This window comes from Crocuta crocuta, unplaced genomic scaffold, assembly GCF_008692635.1.
Source record: "Crocuta crocuta isolate KB4526 unplaced genomic scaffold, BGI_CrCroc_1.0 scaffold131, whole genome shotgun sequence".
NCBI classification, from domain to species: Eukaryota; Metazoa; Chordata; class Mammalia; order Carnivora; family Hyaenidae; genus Crocuta; species Crocuta crocuta.
Window position 1 is genome coordinate 10,358,046 of NW_027528977.1, and position 657 is coordinate 10,358,702.

The 657-nt window shown below is 64.7% G+C and overlaps 1 protein-coding gene across 1 annotated transcript in view; it reads left to right on the top strand.

The window, feature by feature from the left end:
• Positions 1–115, top strand: part of GPRIN1 (G protein regulated inducer of neurite outgrowth 1) — a 13,400-nt gene extending 13,285 nt beyond the window's left edge. Inside the window, exon 3 of the mRNA XM_077757357.1 lies at positions 89–115. Coding sequence (XP_077613483.1) covers positions 89–115 — 27 coding nt within the window. The remainder of the gene's footprint in view (positions 1–88) is intronic.
• Positions 116–657: the final 542 nt, after the last annotated feature.

Genomic DNA, 657 nt, shown 5'->3' on the forward strand with positions numbered 1-657 from the left:
GCGCCGCCCGCGGTGCTGCTCCCGAGCCGGACCCACGGCCGAGTGATCTCCTCCCCTTTTTGTACGCCCGGGTTTCCAACCTTTTCAGGTTCCCTTCTGGACCCCAAGCTCCTAGAAGGGATCCCATCGACGGGCGGGAGGCCCCCGAGGGGCGGGCAGCCTCTAGGGCCTTCTCATCCTTTTCTTTCCTCCCTCCTCCCCTGCCGAACACACAAATGAACCCTCGCTACCCAGCCCCCTCGGGGTCATGAGACCGCGAACCCAGCCCTGACACCCCCCTGTCCCCTTACAGCTCTCGGCTCCACTCCCTCGCGGTCACGCTGGGTGACCTCGGGGACCTGCTCAGCAGGCCCAGCCCTGAGAGCTGAGGCAGGCTCCTGAGATGTCCAGATTGGTAGGCTGAAGTCTTCAGTGGCTGCCCGGTCCCCAGAACAGGAGAGACTGTGTACAAAAGCTCCGAGTGTGCAAGCGTTGGCGTGTGAGGTCCCTGAGTGTGCAGGGCTCCAAATGTGAGGCCCCTGGAGGAGCGTGAGTGTGTGTCCATGCAGTGGGCTGGCCCCCATGGCCCGGGCATGTCTTGCATGCTGGTAGTTGTCCCCAGTTCCTGTCTCCCTTTCACCTGGCCCAGCCCCCAGCCCCCAGCCCCCAACCCCCAGC